The sequence below is a fragment of the Rhodotorula graminis genome (genome assembly GCF_001329695.1).
Source record: "Rhodotorula graminis WP1 unplaced genomic scaffold RHOBAscaffold_10, whole genome shotgun sequence".
In the NCBI taxonomy this organism is placed as follows: domain Eukaryota; kingdom Fungi; phylum Basidiomycota; class Microbotryomycetes; order Sporidiobolales; family Sporidiobolaceae; genus Rhodotorula; species Rhodotorula graminis.
In genome coordinates, this window is record NW_017264937.1 from 70,275 (window position 1) to 93,232 (window position 22,958).

General features: G+C 68.7%; 10 protein-coding genes across 10 annotated transcripts; 5 read left to right on the forward strand and 5 right to left on the reverse strand.

Annotated features, from left to right (window-relative positions):
• Window positions 1-226: 226 nt before the first annotated feature.
• On the forward strand, window positions 227-1,664 carry RHOBADRAFT_45450 (uncharacterized protein; the record flags this gene model as incomplete). Its single annotated transcript, XM_018414611.1, has 3 exons — window positions 227-1,275; window positions 1,302-1,446; window positions 1,515-1,664. The coding sequence occupies 3 exons, from the start codon at window positions 227-229 to the stop codon at window positions 1,662-1,664; spliced, it is 1,344 nt and encodes a 447-aa protein (XP_018269536.1).
• A 1,246-nt stretch (window positions 1,665-2,910) lies between these two features.
• On the reverse strand, window positions 2,911-5,268 carry RHOBADRAFT_38054 (uncharacterized protein; the record flags this gene model as incomplete). The annotated part of the gene is made up of 4 exons (XM_018413486.1): window positions 2,911-3,378; window positions 3,552-3,823; window positions 3,962-4,000; window positions 4,153-5,268. 4 exons carry the CDS (start codon window positions 5,266-5,268, stop codon window positions 3,072-3,074), a joined length of 1,734 nt encoding a protein of 577 aa, XP_018269537.1. The 3' UTR covers window positions 2,911-3,071.
• Window positions 5,269-6,506: 1,238 nt separating this feature from the next.
• RHOBADRAFT_3625 (uncharacterized protein) lies at window positions 6,507-7,845 on the reverse strand (the record flags this gene model as incomplete). The annotated part of the gene is made up of 7 exons (XM_018413342.1): window positions 6,507-6,572; window positions 6,641-6,684; window positions 6,761-6,922; window positions 7,124-7,209; window positions 7,296-7,375; window positions 7,447-7,472; window positions 7,599-7,845. Coding segments are annotated over 7 exons (711 nt in total), but the record flags the coding sequence as incomplete, so codon positions are not given.
• Window positions 7,846-8,974: 1,129 nt separating this feature from the next.
• RHOBADRAFT_554 (uncharacterized protein) lies at window positions 8,975-9,229 on the forward strand (the record flags this gene model as incomplete). The annotated part of the gene is made up of 1 exon (XM_018417827.1): window positions 8,975-9,229. A coding segment is annotated over one exon (255 nt), but the record flags the coding sequence as incomplete, so codon positions are not given.
• Window positions 9,230-12,051: 2,822 nt separating this feature from the next.
• On the reverse strand, window positions 12,052-13,561 carry RHOBADRAFT_54710 (uncharacterized protein). Its single transcript, XM_018417460.1, has 4 exons — window positions 12,876-13,561; window positions 12,678-12,805; window positions 12,512-12,593; window positions 12,052-12,336 (listed from the first exon to the last, which is right to left on the reverse strand). Exons 1-4 carry the CDS (start codon window positions 13,528-13,530, stop codon window positions 12,086-12,088), a joined length of 1,116 nt encoding a protein of 371 aa, XP_018269540.1. The 5' UTR covers window positions 13,531-13,561; the 3' UTR covers window positions 12,052-12,085.
• A 111-nt stretch (window positions 13,562-13,672) lies between these two features.
• Window positions 13,673-16,356, forward strand: RHOBADRAFT_54711 (uncharacterized protein; the record flags this gene model as incomplete). Its single annotated transcript, XM_018417461.1, has 10 exons — window positions 13,673-13,902; window positions 13,968-14,006; window positions 14,070-14,198; window positions 14,264-14,391; window positions 14,461-14,552; window positions 14,627-14,779; window positions 14,892-15,212; window positions 15,308-15,833; window positions 15,980-16,149; window positions 16,230-16,356. 10 exons carry the CDS (start codon window positions 13,673-13,675, stop codon window positions 16,242-16,244), a joined length of 1,803 nt encoding a protein of 600 aa, XP_018269541.1. The 3' UTR covers window positions 16,245-16,356.
• Window positions 16,357-16,381: 25 nt separating this feature from the next.
• On the reverse strand, window positions 16,382-18,701 carry RHOBADRAFT_54712 (uncharacterized protein). Its single transcript, XM_018417462.1, has 3 exons — window positions 18,310-18,701; window positions 17,957-18,237; window positions 16,382-17,804 (listed from the first exon to the last, which is right to left on the reverse strand). The coding sequence occupies exons 1-3, from the start codon at window positions 18,554-18,556 to the stop codon at window positions 16,413-16,415; spliced, it is 1,920 nt and encodes a 639-aa protein (XP_018269542.1). The 5' UTR covers window positions 18,557-18,701; the 3' UTR covers window positions 16,382-16,412.
• Window positions 18,702-19,121: 420 nt separating this feature from the next.
• Window positions 19,122-20,082, forward strand: RHOBADRAFT_54713 (uncharacterized protein; the record flags this gene model as incomplete). The annotated part of the gene is made up of 2 exons (XM_018417463.1): window positions 19,122-19,803; window positions 19,883-20,082. 2 exons carry the CDS (start codon window positions 19,122-19,124, stop codon window positions 20,080-20,082), a joined length of 882 nt encoding a protein of 293 aa, XP_018269543.1.
• Window positions 20,083-20,339: 257 nt separating this feature from the next.
• RHOBADRAFT_54714 (uncharacterized protein) lies at window positions 20,340-21,274 on the forward strand (the record flags this gene model as incomplete). Its single annotated transcript, XM_018417464.1, has 4 exons — window positions 20,340-20,402; window positions 20,471-20,561; window positions 20,644-20,822; window positions 20,892-21,274. The coding sequence occupies 4 exons, from the start codon at window positions 20,340-20,342 to the stop codon at window positions 21,114-21,116; spliced, it is 558 nt and encodes a 185-aa protein (XP_018269544.1). The 3' UTR covers window positions 21,117-21,274.
• Window positions 21,275-21,292: 18 nt separating this feature from the next.
• On the reverse strand, window positions 21,293-22,879 carry RHOBADRAFT_54715 (uncharacterized protein). Its single transcript, XM_018417465.1, has 4 exons — window positions 22,321-22,879; window positions 22,140-22,230; window positions 21,659-22,073; window positions 21,293-21,566 (listed from the first exon to the last, which is right to left on the reverse strand). Exons 1-4 carry the CDS (start codon window positions 22,721-22,723, stop codon window positions 21,333-21,335), a joined length of 1,143 nt encoding a protein of 380 aa, XP_018269545.1. The 5' UTR covers window positions 22,724-22,879; the 3' UTR covers window positions 21,293-21,332.
• Between the last annotated feature and the right edge of the window lie 79 nt (window positions 22,880-22,958).

Sequence of the window (22,958 nt, forward strand, 5' to 3'; positions counted from 1 at the left end):
TGCCTTGTACCTGCCGTCCCTTGTTCCCCTCCTGCCTGAGCCCATCTCGTCGATCGTGGGAATGCATGCGCCCTCGTTTTCTCACCATCTCTCGAGCCGTCCGTCTCTTCGAGAGAGAAAAGCGCGAGTGTGGTCGTTCGGAACGTCCGTGGTGAGCACGAGCCTCTTCGTCGGTCGTTCGCCCGGACCCGCTTCGGCTCTCTCTCTCGCTTCCCTCACTCGCGCCATGGCCGCTCAGCAACGCAAAGCACGCGCAGCACCAGCCGACGCACACACTGCGCCGGCTGCGGCGTCGGCGGGCCTGCACGCCGCCTCGAGCGCGCCCGCTCCGGCCGCACGCGCCCCTCCCCGCACCGACGACGACGAGTCCGCGACCGACGACGATGAGCCCTCCAGCGACAAGCTCAAGGTCGACAAGCGGCCGCTCTCGACCGATGAAGAAGCGGCCGGCAGGCAGCTCTACTCGCACCTCGTCCTGCGCCGCGACAAGGCCGCGCTCGAGCCGCTCGTCCGCCGCCCGGCGCTGCGCCGTCTCGTCGCGTCGATCGACTTGGCGGTGCTCGTCGCCGAGGACGCGAGGGAGAGGAAGCAGGAGGACGAGCGGGAGCGCAAGAAGAAGCTGCGCGAGGACAAGGAGCGCAGGGAGAAGGAGCGCGAGGAGCAGGAGCAGGTCGGCATGGACGTTTACGGTCAGGGCGGCAAGGGCGGCGTCGGTCGCAGGAGCGACGAGAAGCAGGCCGCCGAGGCGCAAAAGGCGGCCGACGAGGAGGCGGCGGCCGAGGCCAAAGCCGTCGAGGACAAGGCGGCCGAGGACAAGCTCGTCGCCGAGCACATCGAGACGATCCTCGCCGACGTGCCCAACGTCAAGGCCGTTCGAGCCGTCTCGTGCGACGAGCTCGTCCACGTCCTCCTGTCGCAGTCGACGATCCGCGTCGAGCGCCTCGACATCCAGCTCGTCGTCGGCGACCTGCTCCTCCAGTGCGCTCCGGCCCTCGTGGACCTGCACGACCTGCGGTGCGACGACATCGACGACAACGCCGACCTGCCCGTTCTGCGCAACCTCACGACGCTCCACGTCAGGTCGTACTGCGACGCCGCCACCTTCCTGTTGATGGTCGCGCCGGTCCGCGACCAGCTCGTCGACCTCGCCTTTCCCGTCTCGTCGCGCATCCAGCCGTTCAACCTCGGCTCGTTCCTCAAGGTCAAGCACTTCCGGCTGCGCATCCAGAACGAGCCATTCCCGCGGGCGACACGGCCGGAATCGAGCGCGTCGTCGTCGATGGGTCTGACCGCCTCCTCAGCTGGGTCCCGCACGGCCTGCCGCACGTCGAGCACTTGTACCTCGAGGGCACGCTCAAGTTCCGCACCTGGGACGACCGCATCTCGTCCAACCCGGTCCACCTCCCGCCTCGCACGGCCGACATCCTCCTCTCCCTCCCTCGCGGCGTCCCGCACCTCACGCTCGACACCAACTGCATCCGCCCGGCCGACGCCGCCGCTTCCTCCTCGACGAGCACCTGCGCCCCGAGGCGCTCGGGACGCTCGCACTCGGCGGCGAGGTCGGGCGCGGCCTGTGCGCGCTCCTGCGGGGCTCGGAGAACGCGTACACGGCGCTCGGTGCGGCGCTCAAGGCGGCCGGTATCGAGGTGACGACAGTCAGGTGAGGGTGAACGGCGAGGACGGGCGCGCGGGGCGAGCTTGAGTGCGAAGCGAGGGAGCGAGAAGCGGGTCGAGCGAGGACGGACTTGTCGAGTCGGGCGTGCGCGACGTCGTGCAAAGGCTCCATTTCAGTGTCTGCTGCCGTGTGAGAGTACAGACGCTCGTTCGACTGCGAGGGAGACGCTGCTTCACGCTCGCGCTTTGACCCCTCGAGAACCCGGCCTCCCCGTCCGCCCGCCTTTCCTCGCCCTTTGAACGGCGCTCCTTGCAGCTCGCGGTCGTCGATCACTGCGTACGTTGCTCGAGAGCTGGTCAGCGACAGCTCGACGATGTACGAGCTCGGCGAGGCGAGGGAAAGCTCGAGAGAGGAGGCGAAGGTCAGAGCGGCGAGCGGAGAGGTCTCTTCAGCCTCGTCACGTCAAGTGAGCGAGTCGAGTTAGGTCCTAGAGGTGTCATCATGCCTGGGAGAGGGGAGGGAGAGCATAGACGAGAGGACAGGGAGGGTGACTTGCCTTCGTGGACGTGGTCGAGGAGGAGGTCGAGGTGCGAACGCGCTCTCTGCCGCCGTGTGAGTGGAGGGAAGGAGAGGCTCGACGTCGACGGCGTATTGTGAGCGAGCTCGGGTGGTCGACTGGATGTCCACGGTGCGTCGAAAGTTCGACTCGACGGATCGACTGGACGAGGTCGACTGCGCCAAATCGACTCGACCCCGGCGCATATGCGCAAGCTTCGACCCTGACGACCCCATTTCGAGGTGACGGACTCAGAGCCAGCAGCTTTGCTCTGCGAAGCCAGCAAGGAAGCCGCAGAGCCTGTCACCGCCTCGTCGAAGGCCGCGCGAGGTCAACTTGCGAAGGTCAACTTGGGAAGGCCGACAGACGAAGAACGGGCTCGAGCGCATCTTCCGACTGGACTTTCTCTCTCGCTACACCTGCACCGGCCTCGGGAACCTGAGAGGACTCTCGAGAAGCAGTCTCCTTGTAGCTCGACTCGTCACCGGCACCAGAATCGCGCGGATCCAGCGACAGAGAGCGCGAAAGCAGCGATCCTCGATGGCGCCGAGCTCTCGCTGCAGTAGGCTCTGCCGGCGCTTCTCGCGCGTCTCGTGACAGCGAACGCGACCCGGTACATCAGCAGGGAGAGCCGGTGAGCGCCCGGGCGAGCGAGAACGAGGACGCTGAGGGAGCGGCAGCTTCTCGAGGAAGGCTCTCGCTCTCGCTCTCGCTCTCGCTCTCGATCGGGAGAGGCCTTAAAGAGACGTACGAGGCAGCATTTCACGGGAGGCACGAGAGGGAGAGAGAGGCTACGGAAAGGGAGAAGGGAAGGACTAGCCAAGCGAGGGGAACGCGACGAGGACGAGGGAACGACGACGGCGACGACGACGAACCACCCGCGACGACGACAGGGCCTGCTCAGACCTGCGAGACCTCCATCTGGGTAAAGGTGACGAGGTCGCTGACCGGCTGGAGGGCGAGGCACGCGCGCAGGAAGGCCTCGAGGGCCTGGCGCTGGCGGTTGAGGCTGTTGATCGGCTTCTTGCCCGGCTTGGTGAGCGGCGCCTTGAGCATGTACGACAGGAGGCCGAGGACCGAGTACATGGGCTCGTAGTCGGCGCTGCCCTCCTCGCGGTACGTGACGCGCGTCATGAGCTCGGCGAGGAGGCAGAGGTCGATGATGAGGGGCGTCGCGAGGAGCGAGTCCTGGCACGTGTTGTAGATCCTGTAGACGGCGCCGGCGAGAGTCAGTAAGGGAGAGAGGGAGAGAGGAGAGAGGAGAGAGAGAGGGCGAGAGAAAGGGCGAGAGAGAGGGAGAGAGGGCGAGAGAGGGGGGGAGCGAGGGGAGATAGAGCCAGGGAGAGGGAGGGGGGACGAGAGAGAGAAAGAGAGACGAACGCGAGAGTGTTCCTTCCGCCCATGCCGATCTCGGACGTGTAGTCGTCGATTGCTTTCTTGTCGTCGCCGCAGTTGGGCAGGTACTTGATGACGACGCAGTGGTCCGGGTGCTCGGTCGAGTGGCCCTTGACAAAGCCGTCCTTCGAGTCGGCCTCCTTGACGGCGAGCGGCTTGTACAGGAGCGAGTTGGCCTCGACCATGTCGTCGACGACCGACGCCTTGGAGATCTCCTTGGAGCGGAACTGCTCGGGGGCCGACAGGTTCTTGCCGTCCTGCATTATGGGGGGTCGCCGAGGGCGTAGGGAAGTCAGTGTGAGGCTCCATACGGAGAAAGAAGGGCGAGGGCGAGCGACGAAGAGGCTGAGGGGCGGAAGAAGGGGTGCGAGGACAAGGACGGCGCCGAGACTCACGTTGTTGCCGAGGTGGTTGTACGACGCGATGAGGAGCGGCTGTGTGTGCGCGAGAGGGAGGAAGGGAAGGAGAGAGAAGGGTCAGTAGAGGTTCGAGAGAGGAAAGGACGAGAAAGGCTCGCGAGGGCGTCTCGGACGGCGGCAAAGCCTCCCCGAGGCGCCTCACGACCGCCAAGAGAAAGGGGACGGACCTTGATACCGGCGTTGACGAGGTACTCGGCGAGGACCGACTTGACCTTGGTCTGGCCGCTCTTGAAGTCGTCGCCGGCGACAAAGGCCTTGTGGCGCTCTGCCAACTCGATCGCGCCGGGCACGAAAGTGTTCTGCGGCGCCCCGTTAACGTAGGGGACGCCTTCGAGGATGGCGGCAACGGCAAAGATAGTCGAGGGCGAGACCTCGGCGTGCGAGGTGCGGATCGACTCGAGGAGGTTGTCGGCCGTGTCGTTGACGCCGTCGACGAGGAGCGAGTAGCGCTCGGTGTTGGCGGTCCACAGGACGATGACCTGGTCGAGGTCGTTGTCGCGCTTGAAGTTGCGGATGTCGGCGCGGACCTGGTCGAGGTGGGCCTGCTTGTCCGAGCCCGGGATGACGTTGTCGGCGCGCTCCTCCTGGTTGGCGTTGATGAAGGTCGGGTAGTAGATGGACGGCAGGGGCGTGTACTCCTTGAGGTACGGCTCGAGCTGGCGCTGGAGGTCGTACTCGAGGACCTTGGCGCGCCGGGCCGCCTTGTCGAGCGACATGCTCGAGATGTCCCACCCGCCGACGGTGAGATCGTTCGGGTGGACCATGGGGAGGACGTCCGAGATGGGAACGAACACGTCCTCGCCCTGGGCGTCGACGCCGAGGCGCATGGTCGACGCGCGCACAAGCGAGCCGAGGTAGTTGGGCGTCTGGATGCCGTCGCGCGTGCCCCACGAGATGTTGTGGCGGTTGGCGAGGATCGTGGCCGTGAGGGTCGTGCCGTTGTTGCCGCCGAGACCGACGAGCATGAGGCCCGTCTTGGGCACCTTGCGGCCCGTCTTGAACTCGAGCTCGCGCTCGACGGGGCGGACCGAGTACTTGACGTGGCCCTGCGCGTCGGCCTGCTTGTCGACGGCCGTCGAGTGGAACGTGTAGCGCGACAGGAGGGCGTCGTCCGTGTAGGTGAGGTTGGGCGACTCGACGTGGATCGACTCGGTCGGGCGGCGAGCGGCGGTCGGGTCGACCGGCTGCTGGGCGATGGCGCCGTTGGCGAGGGTCGACTGGACGGTCGACTCGACGGTCGACGTGACGGCGTGGACCGTGTCGGCGAGCGAGATCGGGGCCATGGTGGAACGAGGGAGGACGAAGGGTGGGGTGGTGAAAGTGGTGGTGGTGGTGGTGGACGGGGAGGAGGGCGACGAGGTGCGCTTAGTGCGTTTCTTCGTTGCCGGGGGCGCTGACGCGAGAGGAGCTGCATGGCGATGCGAGAGAGAGAGAGTCAGTCCGCTGTGAGGGAGGCCGGGGCATCGGGCGAAGGCGGAGGAGCCAATCGGGAAGGGGCAACGCGTCGGGCTCCGCGAGGGGGATGGGGAGGAGAGAGGGAGACGACAACGCACCCCCGGTGAGCTGCACGCGGTGGAAGGAACGGACAGGGTGCAAAGGGTCAGCTTGCGCGAACGTGCGGCTCGAACAGAAGAGGGGAGACTCGCTGTTGTGAGAGCTCTGCGCGGGCGAGATGGGATCGACGAGGTCAGTGAACGCGCTCGTGCAGGACAGAGAGGGGACGGCAAGGACGCACGAAGAGGGCGTTGGAGAACGTCTTGGGCGATGTAACTGGGAGAGGTCGCTCTGCTGAACGGCCTGGGGTGGATGAGGTGAGGGAAGAAAGGAGAGAGAGAGGAGGGCGCGGACCCGGCGAGCCGTTGCGGCCGCCCTCGGCTACCTCGCTTTGTCCGCCCGCCTCGCGTTTGTGCCCGAGCGACGAGGGCGCGAGCGTGCATTCACTCCATCGCTTGCGCCTGCTCGAGCCGGCAGAGCACCGAGCCCTCCTCGAGCCGCAGCACCTCTCGCTCCTTGCACTCGTCTCTCTCTCTCTCTCTCGCCAGGTCCTCTCTCGACGAGCTCGACACCGAGGCAGAAAAGGGGCTTTGTACTGGGCGACTCGCGTTTTTCGTCCGTCGTCGCCTCCTGTCCTCGTCGTCGGACGACGCCCGTGCCGAGGTCCGCCTCCGCCCTCGCTCCGGCCGCCGCTCGTCCGCGCGCTCGAGATATTTACCTGCTGCTCCTTTAGAATTTGAAGACCTGCGCGCGCGAGAGAGAGAGAGAGAGAGGAGAGAGTCAGTGAAAATGCCCGGACGGAGATGGGCGGCTGGTGCGACGTGCGACGAGGATGCACGTGGGGGACGAGTGGGCACGAATCTTGTCGATGCCGAGGTGGAACGAGGGGAGCGTCAAGGACGAGGCCTCGAGAACCTCGTGGGAGTGAGGAGTGCGTCGGAGGGGGCAGAGGGTCGACAAGGCGAGGGGGAGAGGGTGTCGAGGGGAGGGACGGCGAGGAAGGCGCGAAAGGGAAAGAGGGCGAGCGCACCTGCTCCTTCTTGTACTGCAGCTCTGCGAGCGTGCCAGTGAGCTCGCCCTGGTCCTTCATCGACTGTGGGAGGCGCGAAGAGAGGTAAGCCCGGGCTCGGCCAAGTCGAGGGAAGGGAACGAGGGGCGCACCTTCTTCGGGCCGCAGATGGCCTTGACCTGGCCCGGCGGGCCGCCTGCAGACACAAATAGGCGTCAGGGACATGCTCGAGCGATACGCAGAGAGAGAAAGAGAGAGCGGGCGCGACGCACAGACAAAGATCTTGACGTTCGACTCGGGCGTCGTGTTGAACTTCTTGAACGCCTCCTTGACGACCTCCGAATTGACGTAGCCGGTCGGGCCCTTCCAGCCCGAAGGCGGCTTGTCGAGGACAAAGTGGACCTGGAACTGCTCGGGCTTGCGGGCGGCGAGGTCTGTTTGAGAAGGTCGCGGGGTGGGGTCGGCGGTGAAGTTTGGCGCGGCGAGGTGGAGCACAAGAGGATAGGAGGGGACGCAAAGTGTCAGTAGACTGTTCTTGCGAGCGATTGAGCTCCGCCGCCCGAGCGAGAGGCAACCTCGAGGGAGCTCTTGCGCTCGAGCCTGGAGAGAGAGAGAGCGAGGACCGCTCGACGCACCCTCGAACTCCTTGCGCAGGAGAATGTCCTCCTCGGTGACGTTGGCAAAGATGAGAGTCGCCTTGGTCTTGTCCTGCGGGTTGGCGCTGTGTGTTCGAGCGAGGTCAGTCGGTCAATCCGGCTGCTCGAGCTCGGGAGGCTCGACCGCGGCGAGGAGAGGGCAGGGACGCACTCGATCGCCTGGAGGATCTGCCACGCCGGCGTGACGCCCGAACCGCCGACGATGAAGCCGACCGACTCGAACTCGTTGGCCTGCGGGATGACGAGGAAAGAGGGTCAGTGCGGGGTCGAGCTAGACGCAGAGAGGGGGATCATGAGCGCACCTTCCACGGGTGCTTGGGGATCGGGCCTGTAAATGGTGCGACGGGTCAATGTGTGCTCGAGATGCGCTGCGCAAGCTCGACCTCGACGCTGCGGCCCTCGAGCCGCAGACGAAGAGAGAAGGCGAGTCGGGCTCGAGAACACGGCGACGCACCCTTCATGGCGACCGAGTCACCCGCCTTGAGGCCGAAGATGTGCTCGGTAAAGGCGCCGCCCTTGTAGTGCTTGATGAGGAGCTCGAGCTTGCCCTCGACGTCGGGCGCCGTGACGGGCGTGTACGGGCGGATGACGGGCTTGCCCTTGTCGTTGACGCACTCGCCCTCCTTGGACGCCTTGCAGACGAGAGCGCTCGCGACGGTGAGGCCCGACGAGGTGCCCTCCGGAAGGTCAAAGACGAAGCGCGACGTGTTGCTGCGAGAGAGAGAGGGATGGAGGGGAGCGGCGAGGGTCAGTCACCGCGCGCGCCGACACGACGAGAGAGGGCGAATAACGGGGGACGCACTGGTTGTACGGGATGACCTCGGCGAGCTTAAAATCGCGGAACTCGTCGTTGGAGAGGGCCGACTCGCCCTGGACCTTGACGCCGCCGTCGTCGGTCGTCTTGACGCCCTGGAACGCGCCTGCGCCGCCCGAGCCCGGGGCCTGTGCGGTGCCCTTTGCGGTGCCGGCCTTTGCGTCCTGGAGGTGGAGGCGCTGGTCGCGGGTCGAGAGGTAGAAGACGGCCGAGCCGGCGAGGCCGGCGCCGAGGAAGTAGGGGGCCGAGGACGAGGTCGAGGCGGTGGCCGAGGTGGCGTACGAGCGTGCCGACTGGCCCTGTGGAGGGGATGTGCGAGTCAGAAGAGAGAACGGGTGCGGGTGTGGACGAGATCGAGATCGGCGAGACGAGGGAGGAGGGGAGGAGGGAGGCGAGAGGGGAGAGGGACGCACGGCCGAGCGGGAAGAGCGCAGGGTCTGCTGAGCGAAGCGGGAGAACATGGCTGCTGTCCTCGAGAGTTTAGCGGGTGATGTGGGAGAGTGAGAGCTCCTCCTCGGCGACGGACCTCGACAGCTCGTCATCTCATCTTCGAACTCTGGTGATACCGCACCGGCTGGGCAGGACACTCGCCAGACGTGCTCCAACAGCTCTACACACTCGACCCAGCTCGGCCCACGCCAGCCAGTCGCCGCGACGTCGACACGCGGGCCCTCCTCCACTCCTCGGCCCACACCCCGCACATCCTCGACCTCGACAGCGACTCGGCTCGAGCAGCCTGCACACGCAAGCACGTCTTGCATCCGCCTGAATCCGACCAGCTCGTCCTCCTGTGCGTGCCCCCTTCCTCCACCTTCCCCTCCTCCTCGAGGCCCCACCTCCGAGCCGCTCTCCCTCGGGCGACGAGCTACGCACAAGGAGCGTCAGACTGACTCTCTCCCCCCTTTGTGCAGGTACAAGGCCCCGCACCACCGCCACTCGCCGAGCGCGTCGACCGCCCCGATCCTCGTCCTCCTCGTCGGGCCAGCCTCGCTCCTCTCGCCGCCATGTCCAGCTCCAAGGCGACCGCCGAGCGCCATCAGCGACAGCTCCTCGTCCTCCTCAAAGAGCCGGGCAACGACAAGTGCGCCGACTGCAAGGCGCGCAACCCGCGGTGGGCCTCGTGGGACCAGGGCGTCTTCCTGTGCGTCCAGTGCGCGTCGATGCACCGCAAGATCGGCGCCCACATCACCAAGGTCAAGAGCGTCACCCTCGACACGTGGACCCGAGAGCAGGTCGACAGCATGCGCCTCAAAGGCAACCTGCGCGTCAACGCCCAGCTCAACCCGGACGAGCGCCGGCACCCGTGCGTCCCTCGTCCTCTGCCCTCTTCCCAGACCGCGCCCTGACTCGTCCCGCCGCCGCAGACCTCCTCCACCCGACTCGGGCGACGAACGCAACTCGGAGCTCGAGCGCTTCATCCGCAACAAGTACGAGTACCGCAACTTTGTCGGACCCGCGCCGGCCGCACCTCCACCTCCGGGACCACCACCACCCGCCTACCAGTCGTCGCACCTCAACGGCTCCACGTTCTCGCCGAGCACGACGGCGCCGCCTCCGCCACGACGAGCGCCGAGCACGAGTACCTCGTTCGCCCCGCCGCCGAGCGACCCTCCTGGTCCTCCCCTCCCGAGCCGACCGCGGTCACGCACCGCACCCTCGAGCGCCGCACCCCCCTCCGCGTTCGACGACTTGTCCTCCTTCTTCCCCTCGTCCTCCTCGTCGCCCGGCGCCGGCCTCGCCGCGCCCAACCTCCCGCCGCGACGAGCTCCCTCGGCGCCGCCTCTCGGCCGCAAGAGCGTCCGCTTCCCCGACGACCCGCCGACCATCATTCCCTCTCCCGACGACTCGGACGCCGAGGACGACGCGCCGCTCGCGCGCCCTCGGTCGGCGTCGGCGCCCGTGCCGCGCAAGGGCGTCCTCCGGTTCCGCTCTGGGAGCGGCAGCGAGATCCTCGTCGACTGGGCCGCCTTTACGCGCGACTCGGACCTCCTCCCGGACGACGTCGGCGACGACGAGGACGTGCCGCTCGGGACGCTCGGCGCGCTCGGCGCGAGGGGCGCGAGCGTCGGCATGGCGGGCGTGCCGCAGCAGCAGGGCGCGTGGGCCGTCCCGTACGGTCAGCCGGGCGCCGCCATGGGTGCGGGCGCGCCGGCGTTTGGGCACGGGCCGGGCATGGGCGTCGAGGCGCCGACGGTCGCGCCGCTCCTGCCGCAGTACACGGGCAGCGCCAAGGGCTACCTGCACCAGCAGCGCGCTCACGAGCAGCAGCAGCAGCAGCAGCCGCAGCCGCAGCCGCTCCAGCAGCAGGCGACGGGCATCGACGCGTTCCAGCAGATGTTCCAGCCCCGAGCGTCGCAGGGCTCGAACCCGTTCCTCCAGCAGCAGCAGCAGCAGCAGCAGCAGTTCGCCCCTCCTCCTCCTCCTCCTCCTCAGCCTCAGCAGCCCTTGGGCTTCCCCCAGCAGCACCAGCCGCCGCCGCCGCCGCCGCAGTTCGCCCAGCCGCAGCCTCGAGCCGGCACCAACCCGTTCCTCCTCAACCGCTCCACCTACACGCCCTCGCCTCAACCGCCAGCTCAGCCTTCGTACCAGCAGCAGCAGCAGTACCCTCAGCAGCAGCAGCAGCACCAGCCGCCGCGACCGTCCGCCAACGACGTCTGGGCCGACCTCGACATGCTGAGCCTCGGCGGTCCACCGCAGCCCGCCTTCCACGGGCACGGCTACGGCGGCGGCAGCGGGAGCCACTCGCCGTCGCCCCCTCCTCCTCCTCCTGCTCAACCGGCCGCGCTCGCACCGCTGCGCCCGCAGCTGACGGGCTTTGTCCCGTCGTCGTCGTTTGGCCAGCAGCTCGCGCGCGAGGCGGGCGGCGGCAGGAGCGGGGCGGCAGGAGGAGCAGCGGGGCTGTCGCTCCAGGTCCCGGGCGGCGGCGCAGGAGGAGGAGCAGGAGGGCCGTCGTCGAGCGGTCCGTCGTCACCCGCGCCGTTCTCGGCGGGCGGCGCGAGCCCGGGCCCCGGGGTCGCGCCGGCGCCCTTGCGGCCACAGTTGACGGGCTTTGTGCCGTCCTCGGCGTTCGGGCAGGAGCTCCTGCGTGGCGGCGGCGGCGGCGGCGGCAACGGCGACGGTGCGGGCAGCGCGTCGTACGGCCAGCAGCAGGGCCAGGGCCAGGGCCAGCAGCAGCCGCACCAGCCGACGCCGCTCCGGCCGCAGCTCACGGGCTTTGTGCCCAGCTCGCGATTCGGCCTCGAGCTCGCCGGCGGCGGCGGCGGCGGCAGCGGGTCGGGCTCGTCGACGCCCAACCTCGGCGGCGCTGGCGGCGTCGAGCCCGCGCCGTTCGACTTTGTCTCGGTGCCGCCCCAGCAGCAGCAGCAGCAGCAGCCTCAGCAGCAGGGCGCGCCAAACCCGTTCTCGAGCATGGGCGGCGGCGGCGGTGGTGGTGGTGGTGGGCCGTCGCAGGGTCGAGGAGCCGCGGGCTCGCCGAACCCGTTCCTCCTGCGGCCGCAAGTGACGGGCTTTGGCGGGTCTCAGCAGCCGCAGCCACAGCAGCAGGGGCCGATGCAGGGTGGGCCGGGTGGCGGGTTCATGCAGCCGCAGTTGACGGGCTTTGGCGGTCCGAGCGGCGGCGGCGCAGGAGGAGGGAACCCGTTCCTCGCGTTCCAGCAGCAGCAGCAGCAGCAGGGCGGCGGCGGGTGGAGGTAGCTGTAGATGGAGCGAGTGCGATAGAGCTCGGCGAGCGGTCTGTGGCTGTGTTGTGCGGCGGCGCGAGGAGAGCGAGCGAACGAGCGAGCGAACTTGAGAAGGTCGAGCGAAGCGCGAAGACGAACGGCTTTGCCCTCTCTGGTGCGCCCCGCTCACCCTCGATTGTATCTCGCTATTGTCGCCCGAGCACGTCGAGAGAACTGGAGCGAGCGAGAGAAAGAAGAGTTGTGCGAGCGAGCGAGGGGGAGCTGGCGAGGCCCGAGCCCGAGAAAGCTGCGAGCTTGACGCGCACAGCGACGCCGAGACGCACAGGGTCCCAGGGCAAGTCGTCGAGCAGCCTCGAAGGAGCGTGACGCGACGAGGAGCCTCTCGCTTCGCTCGGACCTCTCCTCGACCTGCTCGTTCCGAGAACCGGTCGTTGCCCGCCGTCCTCTCTACGGCACCGCCTCCCCAGCTGCCCCTCCTCGCTCCCCCTCCGCCTCCGCCTCCCTCTGCGCCCTCTCCCTCTCCCTCCGATCGAGCCACTCGCGGATGCCCGTGCTCCCCATCTTGGTCGCCACCTCGACCTCGACCTCGGCGCCGGCGCCGGCGCCCCGGCCCTGTCGCTGCGCCTCCTCGCCGCCGACGAGCGAGATGGTGAAGATGTCGAGGCGCGAGAGGGAGCGCGAGGCGCGCAGGGTGTTGACTGTGAGCGGGCGGCGGAAGGAGAGGGAGGGAGGGAAGGAGGGAGGGAGGGAGGGAGGGGAGGGCAGGAAGAAGGTCAGTCAGGTCGAGAGGTGGAGGGCGCGAGACCGGGTAAAGGATGGGGGAGAAGAGAGAGAGAGAGAGAGAGAGAGAGAGAGAGAGAGAGGAGGACGCACTCGCGTCGCCGCCGGCGCGCGTCTCGTCCGACACGACGAGCGCCTCGATCGCCGGGTCGTTGGCCGTCGGGCCGTACACGTCCTGTGTGGGCGTCGTGGTGAGTCTGTACATCTCGACGACCGTCCTCTTGGGCCGGGACGAGAAGAGGAAGAGCGCGCGACGCACCTGGAGAGGAACGGCGTCGCACTCGACCGAGGGCCGCACGAGCTCGACAAAGCGCCTGACGGCGCGCATGCGCACGTCGATCGGCTCGAGGAGGTGCTTGAACTTTTTGTTGACGAGGAGGTGGTCGTCTGCGGGGCGTGCGGCTGAGTCAGTGCTTGTAGGTGAGGGAGAGAGAGAGAGAGAGCGGGAGGGACGGACCCGAGACGCCGACGACGAGGCGCGAGGTGCACAGGGATGCGGCCATGGTGAGCAAGATTTTGTGCCCGGCGTGCAGGTGGTCGAACGTGCCGCCGAGGGCGACGACCGGGTAGGTCGGCGGGAAGTTGCTGTCGGCGGTCGTCGGGGTCGAGGTTGCGGCGGACGAGTCGGGCCCTGGAGCGGCGGTCGCCTTGCCCTTGCCCATGCCGTCATCGTCGCCGTCCACGCCGTCGCGCGAGTAGTCCCAGTGCGACGTGGCCGAGTCGTCAGAGACGCACAGGCGCGAGACGGGGTCGCGCATCTGCTCGACGACGACGTCGACGTGCTTGAGCGGGCCGTGGCCGTCGTCGTGGTCGAGGAAGGCGTGGGTGGCGGCGTTGTAGATGCGGGCGAGGGCTTGTTCGAGCGGGAGGAAGAGGGCGGTCGGAGGTGGGGAAGTGGGCGAGGTGGTGGTCGAGGTGGACGAGGGCGCGGGTGACCAGGGCGAGGGTGCGTCCCGAGGGGTGCGGATGATGACGAGGAGCGCCGTGTTAGTCTGCTGGGCTGCCGAGTGGACCCAGTCGAGGTGGCTCGCACTCCGAGCTGATGAGGACGAGTTGACGAGGTGCGAGAGCGAGGGGAACGACAGGACGACCGTGTGGTCGGGCTGGGCCATGGTCGAGGGCGCGTACTGTCGCTTCGGAGTGGCAGCTGGACTGGCCTGGATGAGCGAGGAGAGCGAGCCCCCGGGCTCTCGTCGTCGTCGCCGTGCGAGGCTCCGCCAACTCTCGCCCTCTCCCTCCTCACCCTCTGCGACCATGGCCCCGCTCGGTCTCGCAGTCGACACACAGTACGGCCCCGTACAGGGATTCGCCGACACCCACCGCCTCCAACTCACCTCGCCCGCCCTCGCCCAACCTCCTCTCCCTCTCGGCGACCGCAAACCGGTCCACAAGTGGCTCGCCATCCCGTACGCCCAAGCACACCGCTTCAACCGACCCGTCCCACCTCACCCATGGTCTCACCCACAGCCCTGCCTCGAGTTCGGGTCCGTCTTCCACCCCCTCCCCACCTTGGCCTCGCACAGCTCACACCTCGTCCCCCCTCTCGCAGCACCCAGTTCCCGCAACCGCCGTCCAACACCGAGCTCCTGTCCGTCCCCTGCCCCTCGCCCTGCGCCGCACCACCACTGACACACCTCGCACCCCCTCGCAGCCTCGCGCGCCTGCCCGGCTTCCTCATGCGCACCCACATCGCCACGAGCGAGCACTCGCACTTTGTCAACGTCTTTGCCCCGGGCGACGTCCAGCAGGGAGAGGACCTCCCCGTCCTCGTCTGGGTCTAGTGCGTCCCCTCGCTCTCTGTCGTCGACCCGCACTGACCTCTGCACTGCCTCCCCTCCCTCGCAGCGGCGGCGCCCTCAACAATGGCGACTCGGCCCGCTTCTTCTACGACCCGACCGAGCTCGTGCGCGACTCGGCGAGCCGCAACCAGCGCTGCATCGTCGTCACCCTCAACTACCGCACCAACATCTTTGGTCCGTCCTCCGTCTTTCTTTCGCACGTGCCCTCGCGCCACGACTGACCTAGTACGCCCCTCGAAACAGGCTTCTGCGCGAGCCAGGACCTCGTCGACGAGGACCCGCAAGGCCTCGCTGGCAACTATGGCCTGTACGACGTCGTCGCCGCTCTCGAGTGGGTGCGTTCCCACCTTCCCCCTCCTCTCCCCTGGCCCGCTCTCCCGACCCGAGCTCACTCGCTTCGCCCAATCAGGTCCAGCATAACATCCGCAACTTTGGCGGCTCGCCCGACCGCGTGACCGCGTTTGGCCAGAGCGCCGGCGCGTTCCTCATCTCGCACCTCCTCGTCTCGGGCAAGCGGTTGTTCCAGCGCGCAATCTGCCAGAGCGGCGCCGCCAACACGATGGTGCGTCCTCTCTCTCTCTCTCCCTGCCTGTCGCTCGTGCCCGAGTGGGAGCGAGCGTCTCGCTGGAAGGGCCAAAGCAAGAGCTCACCTCGTCGTTCGTCGCGCTGCGCAGATGCTGCGCCCGGTCGACAAGGCCTACCCGGCGTACGACTCGATCCTCACCTCGCTCGGCGTCGACCTGCCCACCTCGACGCCCTCGTCGCGCCTCGCCGCCCTGCGCGCCGCGCCTCCCTCAGCCCTCCTCGCCCAGCACGTCGCGACGCACTCGCTGTCCGGGCTCTCGCTCGCGCTCGAGCCGGCGGGCGTCGAGGGCGCAGTGTGGACGCGGGACACGATGGCAAGGCTCGAGAGGGGCGAGAGGGACGAGTGGGTGAGAGAGGTCGTGCTCGGCGTGACCGAGGACGAGGGGACCATCTTTGCCCAGATGCTCGGCGTGCGTCTCAGCTCTCTCTCTCTCCTCCCTCGTCATCTTCCGTGCAGCGTTCTCGGAGCCCTACAATGACGCTCCTCGTCCATCTCTCCCCGCAGCTCACCTCGCCCGGCGCCTTCACCCAGTACACCTCGCAGTTCCCGCCCTCGCTCGTCCCGCGCATCCGTGCCCACTACCTCGGCGGCGACGACGCGGCGCACCCAGAGCCGGGCACGGTCCCGCTCGCGCAAACGCCCGGCGCGCGGCTCCTCGCCGACCAGATCTTTGTCCACCCGGTCCTCGACCAGGCGTGCGCGCTCGCGCGACTCGCACCTGGGCCCACCTCCACCTCCTCGACGTCCTCGGCGCCTGCAGCCACCTCGTCGGCGGCGGCGGCGAGCGCGGCCCCGCCGGCACGCGTCTGGCTGTACCGCCTGCGCACGGGCCCCTCGTCTTTGCGCGCGCACCCGGTCGCGTCGCAGCTCGGCAGCTTCCACTCGATCGACCTCCCGCTCGTGTTCAACTCGAGGAGCCTGTGGGAGGGCGACGCGGCGAGTGGGAGGGAGGACGAGGCGAGGGGCGATGAGAGGACGGCGGAGGAGGTTGGGAGGAGGTGGGTCAGGTTTGCGATCGAGGGCGAGCCCGGTGCGTCGAGCGCTCTCTCTCTTCCTTCCTCTCTCCTTCCACGTCGACCTCGGCGGCATGGTCCCTCGTCGTCACCCCTTACTGACCTCGTCCCTCCCCTCCCCCCTCCCGTCTCTCTCGTCCCCCTCTCTCGCGCCCGCCGACAGACCCTTCCTGGCCCACGTTCGACCCCTCGTCCTCGTCGCCGTCCCACCTCGTCTTTGATCACGACGGCGCGACGCACGTCGAGCGCGTCGAGGGCGCCACAAAGGCCGACAGGCTCGAGCTGCACTTTGCTGGCATGGCCGAGGACGACGAGGGCGACGAGGTGCTCGGGGTGCGTCGGCGTGCTCTCTCTCTCTCTCTCTCTCTCTTCCTCGCGGCGGCACGGTACTGACTCGGCACTCGAACGCGCAGACGACCGACGAGTAGAAGTGTGCTCGCTCCAGATTTGGCCGTAGACTCGCTCGCTCGGACCCCCTTCTCTTTTGCCCTGCAACGTCCGGCTCCCCCTTCCGCTCTGAAGCACGAGCGTCGTTCTTCTCTCGTCATCGTCGAAGAGTGAGAGAGAAAGGCGAAAGAGAGAGGGTGCAAGGAAAGCTACATCCCTCGCACCTCGTCCCCCGCGCCCTCGAGCCCCTCCCAGACCCGCCCCTCGAGCTCCTCGACCGCCCTCCTGACGTCCGCCGGCCCGCCCTCGATCACCCTCTTCACCTCGTCCTCGCCCATGCCCCACAGGACGTGCGTCACGCGCCCATCGACGACCCAGTGCGGGCTGCGCACGCCGTCCTCGACCCGCCCGTCCGGCGGGTGGTCGAGCAAGAGCGCCTGCGCGACGAGGTTGACGCCCACGAGCGTGTGCACGAGCTCGACCGAGTGCTGGATCAGGTCGCGGCGCGGCGCGGCGCCCGAGGCGCTCGCGGCGCGCACGGCAGAGGAGCGCAGGAGCGCGGGGACGGCCTCGGGCGCGAGGGCGAGCCAGGCGCCGACGACGAGAGCGCAGCGCACCTCGTGGCGGGACCAGGCTTGCGCGGCAGGGAGGAGCGCGACGAGGTGCCGCAGGGCGACGACGAGCGGGAGGAGCTGCTGCGCGACGGTGCCGCGTGCGGGCCACGCAGCGGCGTCGGCGCCCGCGCCCGCGCCCGGTCCGGCTCCCGGGTACCCGAGCGCGACGAGAAAGAACGACTGGCGCACGGCGAGGGGCGCGAGCGCGATGGGCGAGTGCGCGGCCCAGGTCGCCGGGTCGACGCCGCGCTCGTCGGCGAGCAGCGCGCCGAGCGGCACGACGGGCACGGTCGCGGCGTGCAGCGCGTCGTTGCGCCGGACATACTCGACGACGTCGTCGCCGAGGAGCCCGACGGCGTCGCGCAGGATAGCGTACACCCACCGGCGGAGCGGGCGCGCGAGGCGCACCATGGGCGACTGGAAGTCGGGCACCTCGACCGACCCTTGGCACATGACGACGCCGTGCTTGAGCACGTGCGGGTGGAACGACGACAGGTGCGACTGCTTGAACGCGGCGTGGTACGCGGCGCGAGCGCGCGCCTGCGTCGGCGAGTCGACGCCCGGCCGAGGGTGGAGAGGGAACGTCGGCGAGGGGGCCTCGAGCGGCCGCAGGGCGTACGAGTGGGCCGACAGGGCCAGGTTGGCGCCCATGAGCGGGTCGAGGGGCACGGCGCGGCCCGCGAGGAGGAGGGGCAGGACGGCAAAGACGACGTCCTGGACCTGGGCGAGCGTGTCGACGGGCATGCGCGCGCACCTCGACAGGAGCCCCGCGATGCGCAGGAGCTCTCGCGGGTCGACGAAGCCGCGGAACGGGATCGACGAGGCTCGCCGCGGCGTGTGGAGCGACTCGCTGTAGTTGGCGATGTCGTTGCCGATGAGGGCGGCGAGGATCGGGAGGAAGGTGGGCGGGAGCGAGAAGGCGCGCGCGATGACGGCCGGCTGGAAGACGCGGAACTGGAGCTCGACGACGGGCTGGTTCGGCGGCACCTGCTCGAGCCGAGGCTCGTGCAGCGGGCCGTACGTGATCGAGTTGAGCGGGACGTAGCCACGACACCGCGCCGGGTAGATGAAGTAGTCCGAGTCTGCGTGGCGAGAGCGAGAGTGAGTGGGTGTTCGAGGTGCGCGAGAGAGAGGACAACGAGAGGGAACTCGCCGTTCGAGATGACGAAGCCGTTCTTCCTCTGCGCGAGCTCGGCCGTCGGCGAGTCTGCCTCGCCCTCGGCGCAGTGGTTCACGACGCCGAGGAGCTCGAGCTCGGACCAGATGCACAGGTGGGCGAGCGGCGGGAGCCGAGTTGCGGCGCTCTCGTACTTGTGGTGGGTGCGCAGGTGGTCGGGGAGGCGCATGTAGGTGATGGAGCGCTCGAGCGACTGGGTGCTGCGGCTAATGACGGTGGCGAGCTTCTCGCGCTCAAACGGGCCTGCAGGATGGCGGTCAAGAGGTCAGGACGGTGTGTGCGAGGCGACGAGAGGGAGAGGGGGAGGGAGCGCACCGTCCCACACGAACTCTGGCTCGAGACCGCACTTGCGCCAGTACTCAATGTAGCGCCGGACGTTGTGGCGGATGCGCGAGTAGCCGCCGCCCTCGAACGTCTCGACGAGGCCGACGTGGTAGGCGAAAGCGAGGCCGTCGACGATGGCCGGGATCGGGCCGGGCTCGTCGTTGCCGGGCGAGGGGTGCGAGGTGATGGTGCCGAGGTTGTGCTTCTTGACGAACGAGGTGAGGCTGGCGACGCCCATGTTGAGCAGGCTGCAGTCGGCCGCGAGGATCGGAGTGTGGATGACGAGGACGAGGGGGCGGCGACAGGGTTGGCTGGACGGGAGAGCGAGCCAGTTGAATCTAGAGGTACACGATGCTCTAGTGGTACACTGTGGCGGTACAGGCAGAGCCCGAGGCGAGAGCAGCGAGCGGTTCGAGGGAGACGAGGAGGAGCGACAACCACCTCGTCCCGGTCCTCGCCCGCCGCACCGCTAGAGCCTTCTTGCTCCAGGCCAGCGAGCTAGCTGCTGTCCTCCAGGCTCCTCTCAATCAAGCCCCAGGTGCGCACGAGCTCTCCCTTCTTCGACTCGTTCTCATCAGCTCCCAGGTGGGGGATCCCGGTGGAGAAGGAGACCGAGACGGTGGGTCGAGCTGTAGGAGCCACGGCTGGAGCCCAGACAGGCCAAACGGCCCACACCCGACCGCCAGGCCCTCCACGAGGCTGTGTGCCCCGAGCCGGCCTCGTCGAGCACCCTCCTCTCGCCCCGAACCCGCGCTCACCTCGCTCCCACCCGCCCTACAGCTCGCCGACCCGCACGACTCGTCATGGTCCAGCCTACGGCACGTCCGCCTCGACGACTGAGCCCGGCCGAGGCCGCCCAGATCCCCTCGACCTCGCTCCCCATCGGCGCCCAGATCTCGCATCTCATCCACGACTTCACCGACCTCTCGCTCGACCTGTTCACCATCCTGTCGTCGCCGTCAACATCGAGTGCGGGCACGAGGCCGACCGCGCCCATCTACGACCAGCTCGCCGCCGTCGACGACAAGCTCGCGCGCCTCCTCGTCCTGTACGACGCGCACCAGGCGCACCAGCAGCGCGTCGACGCCCTCGTCGCCCAGCTCGGCACCCTCGACGCCGCGTGGCACGCGTCGGCGTCGACCCTGCGCGAGTGCACCCAGTCGCTCGCGCCCGTCGTCGAGTCGGGCGCGCTCGACCGCGCCGCCATCCTCGCCGCGTCGCGCGCCGGCCCGGCCCTGTCGCCCTCGTCGCTCCTCCAGTACGCGCGCCTCCTCGCGCCCTTCACGTCGGCCCCGCCAAGCTCGCTGTACCCGCCCGAGGACAAGCTCGACCTGCGCGGCGTCGGCGCGACCGACCCGACGGGCAGGTCCCTCCCGCCGGGCGCCATCCCGCCGTTCCCGACCGACGCCGTCATGCGTCGCGGCAGGCTTCAGTTCGGGCGCGAGGGCCTCTTGCACGGGCTCGGCGAGACGAACGAGGTGGGAGGTGCGTCCCCTTCCTCTCTCTCTCTCTCCTTCATCTTCGTCCCCTGCGTGTTGGCTCACTAACCTGGCCACGTCCACAGCTCGACGAGAAGGTGCCGAAGGAGGTGCAGCAGAGCAGGCGAGCCGGCCCGACGCGGCGGCGCGGCTCGAGCAGGAGGCAAAGGCGCACGAGGCGACGAGGGCAGGAGCCGCGCCGTTCGAGGGCGGCGCAGCTGGGGCGGCGGGCGATACGGACGACGACGAGTTCGACTTTGACCTCGACTTGAACCCGGACTTGTAACAGCTCGTTGGCGGTCGGCTCTCGGCGCACAGTGCTCGCGAGGAGAGCGAGAGCGAGAGCAGCTCGAGCAGCGCCAGTCGAGGGAGCTCTTCTCGGCGAGCGGCTTGGAGACACTTTCTGTGCGCCCTGCGGTAGTCGGCGCACGGCCGGGGCGAGCGAGAGGCGAGCCGCCACCTGCAAGATCCGGCTGCTTCGACCAAGTCCAGGCGACGGCCGCCTCGCCACTTTGCTCCAGCACAGGACTCAGTTCAGCAGCCATGGTGAGCCCCTCGTGCCCTCTCTCAACTCCTGCAGCCCCTCGTCCCGCCCGCCCGCACGCCGTACGCCTCTCTGACCCCGCCTCTCTCCTCCTCATCTTCCTCCGACTTCCCCTTGACCTCTCGCCCAGTCCGCACCACGAGTAATCGCCCAGGTCGTAATCCTCGGCTCGCAAATCCTCGGCAAGGCCTTTGTCCAGGCGTACCGCCAAGCAGCGCGCAGTGCGTCCCCTCCCACCTTGTCCCTCTCCTCCTCTCCTCCTCGGCACGAGCTGATCGTCTCCCCACCCTCACCCGCGCACAGACGCCCGCGCCGGCGCAGAAGGCGCAGCAGCAGGCGGTGCCGTCGGCGGCCGCGGCGGCAACGTCGACGCCATCTCGCGCAACCACGGCATGACGCTCGACGAGGCGGCCGACATCCTCAACGTCAAGCGCGGCGGGATCCAGGCAAAGGAGGAGACCGAGCTGCAGCGCATGCTCAAGGTCCGTCCACCTCGTCCACTCCTCTCCTCTCTGTCTCGCCCGCACCGCCTGACCCCTCGCTCGCCACAGAACTTTGACCACCTGTTCGCGGCCAACAACCCCCTGACGGCCGAGGGCAAGCCTCACTCGTCGCACTACCTCCAGAGCAAGATTGTGCGCGCAAAGGAGCGGATAGAGGCCGAGATGAGCAACGCCATGAAGGGCGGCGAGGCGGGCGCGGCTGCAGAGGGCGGCGCGGCGGCCGAGGGTCAGGCGGCGGCGACGGCGGGCAAGGATGTGCCGCCCAAGGCATGAGACGGCTTCGGGCGGGCTAGAGACGTCGACGACGGGCGGCAGGGGGCGCGCTAGACTGGCTGTACTTGTAGCGACACTATACCCCTCTCTCTCTCTTCGCTCTCTCCTCCTCCCCTCTCTCTCGTGCACCCATAGCAGCAACAGCATCTCTCACTCTCACGTGCTCAGTCTCCATCGAGAAGTCGAGAGTCCTTGGCTCGAGTTGCAAGACCGCTCTCACCGCACCGGCAAATGCCCGAGCCTCCACCCAGCTCCTCCCTCGAGCGGCTCGCCCTCGCCATCTCCCGCCGCCGCGACAGCCGCATACAGCGCGACACGTGCGCCGTCAACCCCGCGCTGCGGCTTGGTCCCGCTCGCGCTCGAGTACAGCGCGTGGAGCGACTGCTCGCGCGCGTGCGACGTCTGGTCCGCGAGCGCCGACGCGAGCTGCTTGGCGAACGAGGACGACGGCTGTTGTTGGAGCACACGAGAGCCACGAGAGTCAGGCCGTGTCGCCGACCGGGCAAAGATTGGAAGACAGAGGGAGAGAGAGCGGGACGCACGGTCTTTTTCTTGGGCGCCGCCGTTCCGAGCGCGAGCACGACCGCGTTGCGGTACCCGCCGCGGCGCTGCCCGCCCTTGACCTCGTCCTTCTCGTGCAAGAGGCCATACACGGCCTTGCCGACGTCCCACCAGCGCTCGGCGCCCCACTGGGCGTCGCGCGCCTCGACGACGGGCAGCGCCACGTTGACGAGCTCGGTGTCGGGGTCGAGCGCGAGTGCGCGCAGGACGCGCGTCGAGGTTGACGACAGGGCGAGGACGGCGGACGAGGTGGCGGGCACGCCCGAGGGGGCGAGGTGCGCGAACGAGCGGAGGAGGGCCGACGCGAGGCGCGGCGACGAGGGGAAGCTGAGAGGCGGCGACGAGGCCGACGTGACGTGCGGCGCAGATGTGACGACGAGGTGCGAGGTAGTGGTCCTGCGGCGGGGGCTCTAGAGTCAGGCGGGCGGCGACGCGGCGAGGAAAAGGGAGGGCTGGACGAACTCGTGCGGCGCGAGGAGGATGACCGACTGCGGGTTGAGCGAGTTGATCTCGGCGCCGATGCGCTCGAGCGCGCCGATGTCGACGTCGTCGCCTGTAGGGCAGGGACAGTCAGTGCTGGGCTCGAGCGCGCAGGAGAGAGAGAGAGGTGCGAGGGAAGGAGGAGGAGAAGGTCCGGGCGCACCTTGCTCGACAAAGTAGACGGGCAGCGTCTCCCTGAGCCCGTTCTCGACGCCGGCGTGCTCTGCCCTGCGCTCGACCTCCCTCAGCTGGCGCTTGTACTCCTTCTCGAGCTCCCTGCCGCTCTCCTTGCTGCCGAACCGGAGCTGCATCTCGATCTCGGCCTCCCAGTCGGCCTCGACCGAGTGCTCGTGCCCCGGGTGCGGCTCGATGCCGGCCTGGTACCGCGCAAAGGGCCCGGCCCACCGCTTGCCGACCTCGGTCGTGTGAAGGGCGTGCGAGGGGAGGAAGGGGAGGCGCGACGACACGCTCGCGGGGAGGATGGACGGCAGATCGAGACGAGGCAGGAAGGCCGCCAGGACGCCGAGGACGAGGCCCCATAGAAGCAGGCGCACGTTGGGCGCCATGGTGAACGAGGTCGCGGTCGGGTCGACGAGGTGAGGGGGCGGGGGAGGAGGAGGAGCCAGGGTCGGCGACGCGCTCGAGAGGCTGTCGGTCGGGCTCAGTAGCGCGAGGTGCAGTCTGAGCGCAGGCTGCGGTCGTGTGCAGCTCCTCGCGCGGCGGCAGCGGAGTGTGGTGAGGCCAGAGCTCCTCTCCCTCTCGCTCTCGCTTCCGAACCTTCGCAGCGTCGCACCTTTTCTC

Bases quoted from the DNA above. Each gene is read 5' to 3' on its own strand.
- RHOBADRAFT_54710 (XM_018417460.1), bottom strand. From the start codon at position 13,530: ATGGCCCAGCCCGACCACACGGTCGTCCTGTCGTTCCCCTCGCTCTCG. The intron at 12,806-12,875 runs GTCCGTCCCTCC...CACGCCCCGCAG, and splicing joins CCTCGTCGTCGGCGTCTCGG to ACGACCACCTCCTCGTCAAC. The intron at 12,594-12,677 runs GTGCGTCGCGCG...ACGCCCACACAG, and splicing joins GCGACGCCGTTCCTCTCCAG to GACGTGTACGGCCCGACGGC.
- RHOBADRAFT_54712 (XM_018417462.1), bottom strand. From the start codon at position 18,556: ATGGGCGTCGCCAGCCTCACCTCGTTCGTCAAGAAGCACAACCTCGGC. The intron at 18,238-18,309 runs GTGCGCTCCCTC...GCCATCCTGCAG, and splicing joins GCCAGAGTTCGTGTGGGACG to GCCCGTTTGAGCGCGAGAAG. The intron at 17,805-17,956 runs GTTGTCCTCTCT...CGGCTCGAGCAG, and splicing joins CGAACGGCGAGTTCCCTCTC to GTGCCGCCGAACCAGCCCGT.
- RHOBADRAFT_54715 (XM_018417465.1), bottom strand. From the start codon at position 22,723: ATGGCGCCCAACGTGCGCCTGCTTCTATGGGGCCTCGTCCTCGGCGTC. The intron at 22,231-22,320 runs GTGCGCCCGGAC...CCTGCCCTACAG, and splicing joins CGTCTACTTTGTCGAGCAAG to GCGACGACGTCGACATCGGC. The intron at 21,567-21,658 runs GTGCGTCCCGCT...CTCCAACAACAG, and splicing joins CGGCGCCCAAGAAAAAGACC to CCGTCGTCCTCGTTCGCCAA.